General features: G+C 37.0%; 1 protein-coding gene across 1 annotated transcript in view; it reads right to left on the bottom strand.

The window, feature by feature from the left end:
• Nucleotides 1-1,455: 1,455 nt before the first annotated feature.
• Nucleotides 1,456-6,290, bottom strand: part of METAP2 (methionyl aminopeptidase 2) — a 30,731-nt gene continuing 25,896 nt past the window's right edge. The window contains exons 9-11 of the mRNA XM_061415785.1: nucleotides 3,438-3,541; nucleotides 2,822-2,937; nucleotides 1,456-2,135 (exon numbers count right to left, since the gene is read on the bottom strand). Of these exons, the coding sequence (XP_061271769.1) occupies nucleotides 1,883-2,135; nucleotides 2,822-2,937; nucleotides 3,438-3,541 (473 nt within the window). The 3' untranslated portion in view covers nucleotides 1,456-1,882. The remainder of the gene's footprint in view (nucleotides 2,136-2,821; nucleotides 2,938-3,437; nucleotides 3,542-6,290) is intronic.

Here is a 6,290-nt window from a genome sequence, read left to right as displayed (position 1 = left end):
TTTATCTAACAAAAAAACAACGTATTTTGGTTGTAAAATAATTTACTAAAGGCACTATTGTTAAACATCAAACTAATACTTTGTTACCAATAAGGTACATCATTGTAAACATGACAAAATGATTTTCAAGAGATACATCGCTACCAGGTAAACAATACAATTTTTTTTTTTAAAGTAACAGCTTTCCTATTTACAAGATCATATCCCTTCCAGCCATTTCAGGGGCATGCAGTAAAGCCATTGTTCCCAACTTGGGAAGGGAGCTTGGAGCTTACAATTAGAGGGCCACTACTGCTAGAGATCTTACAAAGCTCCAAATGTTTGACTCAGTTCTAAAGTTCTTGGGTTTAGAAATAAAAATACTTTATACTTCCCACCAAAGCCCCAAAAGAGCTAGCTGGAGGGTCCAAGCCCTGTAACATGTCCAGGCGTGAATTGGTGAGCTCTGCCACTTGCCCATCATCACAGGAAATGGAAAAAAATTATTCAAAGGTAGCTATTGAACATTAGCACCATAACAAACATGGCTCATATAGCTAAAATCTAGGCTGTGTATCCCACAAGGTAACATTCATTTGTAGCTCAAATATGAAAGAGCAGCTTTTTAAATGTATAGTAAATGATTTAGTACAGAAGTCAGGTTTCTCCTATGAGAAAAACGTTAAACACAACACAAACTAAACAGCATCCCCAAGGCAATCTGTGCTACAGCATATACAAATTAAGGCTTTACCCTGGTACACAACAATTTTGAAATTATGTGGGAACATTCCCAACAAATCATTCACACAGAATTCAAGCAATCTGTTTAAGAACTGTGGGGTTCAGTTCAAATATTTGGCATCTTACATTCAACTTATGTACTTAGCTATGAGTGTCACTGTAACTTCACTTCCTGAAAGTGAAATACCACCCATGATGTTATGAATTCAAGCCAGTCCAGGGACAGGGTGCTAGAAAATCTGGTTCATAATGAAAAAGCATAGTAACCGAAATAACTAGAATGAGATCTAAACATGGAAAGTACTGTTTTTCTTTGTGTGGTTTTAAGTGCCCCTTTGGCTTACTGAGTAAGCGAAATACATTTTTCAATAACTACTACCACTGGACAAAGGATCTAAATGTTGAGATGCTAGTAAATCAAGGTTTTAAGTTGGCACAATGTTCCTACTAAGTTATGTTTTAATTATATCTTTCTAATATCAAGGGGTTAAATGAAAGACAAGCATTAATACTGTCCTAAAAAAAGTAAAGGCAAAATATTCCTAGAGCTGTATATTAACTTATGAAAATTGTCCTCCCACTTTATGTATGTATAGTTCTTGTTTTAGCCACTCAGTCAGAATAAAACTTTCAGTGTGAGGGTCTACAATCCAGACAAAAGGCTCTACATTTTCCTACATTATACTATGCTAAACTATTTCCTATACAGAATTACAACCACAGACATTGAAATATAGCTCTCAGATCTGAAAATGTCTTTATTTTTTAGAAAATGGATTCCAGGAAGGTTAAAAAGCAATACCAGAGGGTATATAGGCGCAGAACTGGATGTAGTAATTCAAAGCATTCAATTAAGAATATGGCAATATAAATATCTGAAAAGCATCTCTTAGGTGTTTGAAACAAAATGTATAAGTCATTCCTAACTATTTGGAGCTTTACAGACAGAAAATGGTTAACATTTCAAAGTCCTGGAAGCTTTTTCCTTGGTTAATGGCATTAAATGGTTTGCCTTTGATCAAATTCCTTCCTTTTTAAACATGGATAAAAGTATTACATAAGTCCACTGTTAAGACAACATGTTGCAAATTAAATCTGGTATAATGTATTCCAACAAAGCTTAGAAAATAAAAGGTGTTGCGGTGGCTTTGGACTAAGTTTAATAGTCATCTCCTCGGCTGACAACTTCTTTACATGTTGGACGCAAAAGTATGGTGTGTTCAAACTGTGCTGTATATGATCCTTTAATGTCACATAATGGTGGATATGGGTCTACAATGCCCAAGTCACACAGATTCTTCAGAGCCATCAAGTATTTACTTTCTCCCAAACGATCCAGCCATCTGCGGCAGAAGGCAAGAGTGCCAAAGTTTTCATTGATGACATTTAACAAGTGTTTTGTTCTTGGAAGCCTAAGAAGAGAAAAGTGAAAGATTAATAGTTGGCTAATAAGTTACCAACTCATTTCCCCCATTAAGGAAAACTCAGAACTATGACTTTACTTAGTAATTAAAGTTCAAAAAACTCTCTTTGCTGCCTCTTTCAACTTCCAAAAACCAGACTGTAGAATACTCAATTACAGATGGCAGATGGAGAGGAGACCAGATGAAGGTTATCTTATATTTATATGTCTATGTATGCAGTGTTAAATTTCAAGTACAAACTTATCAATAATATTAAGGTGGGAATTCCCCTTTTGGGGGGAATTTCAGCATCAAACTGAAAAAGATCTGATCATAAAGATGATGCTTCAATCATATCCAAAAGTTTTTAAAAAGTAAATAAAAATACAAAGTTTACCAACGGCAAAAACAGTAACAAAAACCTAGGAATGCCAGCAAAATAATAATCTGTAATTATTACAATTATTGGAAACAAGATATGAAGAGAATACTTAGATCATTTCATCTCAGTTAACATTTCTAATTGGGCTTCTTTTTTTTTTTTTGCTGAATTATAGAAATTGTTTACAGACTATTGTTAGGCTACAGAACTGTGCATTTATGAATGTACCACTGTGGATGTCCATCACACATTTTAAAATGCTGTTAACTGGGAAGAGAAACTCATCAATCTTATAAAACGAATAGCCTCTCACCTTATTGGCACATGTCCAACATCAAAATTTTTCATGTAATGTGAACATTCCATATCATCATGAACCACACCTTTTCCTGTGCTACCAAAGGTTTCAATGGCATATACTTCTCCTTCCTAAAAATATATGAGTAAAGGGAAACGAAGAAAAATTGAGAATGAATTAAAATTCCCATCTTAACTTCAGGCTGAGGTATTCCCCAGTTAGTGTAAGAAATCACACACCTGGCAGTCCTTATCTGCCTTTTCCTGATTTACCTCCTTAGCACTTTTGATCTCTGTGTCGTCTATTAGAACGTAGACTTTACATGAGCAGGAAATTTTGCTCACTACTATTATACATCTCAGTGCCTACTAAAGAGACTGGTACCAACAAGATGCTCAATAAATAATCAAGTATCGACTAAACCTCTGACGTGCCTCACTTGCACAGCCAATTGAGCCCCAGTGTGACCAGACACAACCTGCACACTCACACAGCCCAATTCCTGTTGGGGTTAGTATCAGTGGCAAGTTAATTTTGCTCAACTACTATATACTCAACTACTACTAGCTTCATAGTTCAGAAGAAAAAGTCAAAACGCTTGACAGAAGAATAGTGCTAATGGCATACATACCTCCATTCTTGTTGCCTCTCCTCCTTTCACAATGGGCACTGTTTTCCCAGCATGTATTCTATATGGCCCAATTGAATGTCCATTTAGATTACGGATTGGTTTCACTGGCATAATAGAAAAAAAATGTATTCAGGGTTTCAAGGCACAAACAGATCTCTTGGCCTTTGGTACAGAGTTCAAGCATTTACTTAAAAACCAGGTTTGGTGCTACTAAATAACCCCACGTTAGTGGTCTGGTGGTTTAGTCGCTAAGTTGTGTCCAACTCTTGTGACCCCATGAACTGTAGCCTACCACGCTCCTCTGTCCGTGGGATTTCCCAAGCAAGAATACTGGGAGTGGGTTGCCATATCCTTCTCCAGGGCATCTTCCCAACCCAGGGATCAAACCTGGGTCTCCTGCGTTGCAGGTGGATTCTTTACCAGCTGAGCTACCAGAAAGCCCAACCCCACATTAAGATAGTTAAATACAAACTGGAAAACTAGAGGGTTATAAAGTTATTTATTGCAATGTTACAGATTAAAAACCAGGAGTAGGGAAAATAATGGAAAAAGAATAAATTATGTGATGAGGACATAATGGGGGTCTATCTATGGACCATCTACAATCCATCTAGGCATACGATATCATGTATATAAGCATTACAAACAAGAAAAATATGTATTATTATGGTTATGAACCAAAAGGTAATTTGAAAATGAGGATTGTGTCAAAACGACAGTATTAAGAAACCCTAAATTTTATTATTACATCAACATTTCAAGTGGTAAAAAAGAAAATCGACACAACCCGAAAGTCCTAGAATCAATGACAGAATAAACAAACTGTGAGTATCTTTACACAGTGGAACACTTATTCAACAATAAAAATGAAAAGCTAGGGATATACTGACCTGAGATACAACCAAATGAACAAAAGGCACAATTATATAGATATGGTGCAATCCTATAGATATACACGTACACATAACAATTCAAAATTAAGCATAATATACTAAATGTTTAGGGATGCATCATTAGGTAAAGATAAAAGGAAATGCAAATCTTTAGACAATGGCTTATCTGAAGAAGTCTTATGTAACCAAGAAGGGGTATATAAAGCTGGGGGGCTTCTGTAACGGCAATATTCTATTTCTCAAGGGGTGAGGTAACATAACTTTTACAACTGTTTAATTCAAGTTTTTAAATTGTGTGTATTTTCAGTTTTTGTTATATTCCACAATAGAAACTTTAAAAAAAAATCTAGTTCTACAGTATTAGAATTCTCTACAGAATCCAGTGTGAGTTACCTTTCTTCTAGGGCAGAACTAGGTAGCAAGAGTTTGTTATTTTTCCCCCAAATCTTTAGCAATGATAAGCATATTACAAATTTAGGGGTGGTGCAGAAAAATAAGACTCTCAGTTGGCTTTTTTAAAAAGTCTTCCTTATAAAAATGACAAGCTAAATTTGCTTTAAAATTCAGCAAGCATTACTATTCCCCAAGACCAAACAAACTGACCCCCTAGACCAACCAAAAACACATTTAAAAACATTTCTTAGCTATCCCAACCTAACACATATAACCAAGTTACATAGAAGAAGCAGGGCTCAAGGTATACAGGCTGTGGACAGTGGCAGGCTGATTGTGGAATCAACAGCTATCATGGTTATTTTCTAATTCTATAGTTTCCACTCCCTTGATGGCCTAGCCTGGTTCTGTTATGTGGTTTAGGGACATTGCTTCTTAAAGTTCAGCCTGTAGTCCATTTCTTCATGTTCTAAATGTCATGATCTGTCTATACTCTTTCTGCTTAAATTAGTAAAAATGAATTCTGCTACCCTCAACTAAGAACCAGAGAAGGCAGTGGTAACCCACTCCAGTACTCTTGCCTGGAAAATCCCATGGATAGAGGAGCCTGGTAGGCTATGGTCCATGGGGTCGCTACGAGTCAGAAAAGACTGAGCGACTTCACTTTCACTTTTCACTTTCATGCACTGGAGAAGGAAATGGCAACCCACTCCAGTGTTCTTGCCTGGAGAGTCCCAGTGATGGGGGAGCCTGGTGGGCTGCCATCTATGGGGTTGCACAGAGTCGGAGACAACTGAAGCAACTTAGCAGCAGCAGCAGCTAAGAACCCTGATCAATACAATAACTGACAAAAGAAAAAAAAAGCAGATGCTGAAAGAATAGAACCTAAAATGCTGCACCGGCTTAGTGGAAGAGGTAAGAATGTAGATATTAAAGATTTCAACATTTCACCCTAGAAACTGTTATGCGGTGACTAAACCTTAAGTCAAACTGTCACCTACCGTGCCTTGAAAGGCAGACCACATTCCAACCAAGGTTGTAGAATAAGGAGAAAATGGAAGGGAAAGATAATCTGAGAGAAACTTAAGTATTATTTGTTGCGGGACCAATCCCAAAACTGGGGGTGGGAAACAACAACTATTTTTTAAATACTAATAAATTCCAGGCATGTCGTAAAATTAACATTTCTCAAAAACAAAACAAAAAACATGGTATCATGAATACTATTACAGTCAAAGTTATAGATGTTATCTAAAGATGGTACTGATGAGCCTAACTGCAGAGCAGCAATGGAGACACAGACACAGAGAACACTTACAGACACAGCTGCAGGGGGGAGGAAGGAGAGGGTGAGATGGATGAAGAGAGTAACATGGAAACATATATTACCATATGTAAAACAGACAGCCAGGGGGAATTTGCTGTATGAGTCAGGGAACTCAAACCAGGGCTAGATAACAACCTAGAAGGGTAGGGTGAAGGGGGTAGGAGGGATGTTCAAGTAGGAGCGGAAATGGGTAAACCTATGGCTGATTCATGTTGATGTTTGGTAGAAACCAACACAATA

This window comes from Bos javanicus, chromosome 5 (assembly GCF_032452875.1).
Source record: "Bos javanicus breed banteng chromosome 5, ARS-OSU_banteng_1.0, whole genome shotgun sequence".
NCBI classification, from domain to species: Eukaryota; Metazoa; Chordata; class Mammalia; order Artiodactyla; family Bovidae; genus Bos; species Bos javanicus.
Note: the sequence above shows the minus strand (reverse complement) of the source record. Positions and strands in the feature narration are given on the sequence as shown.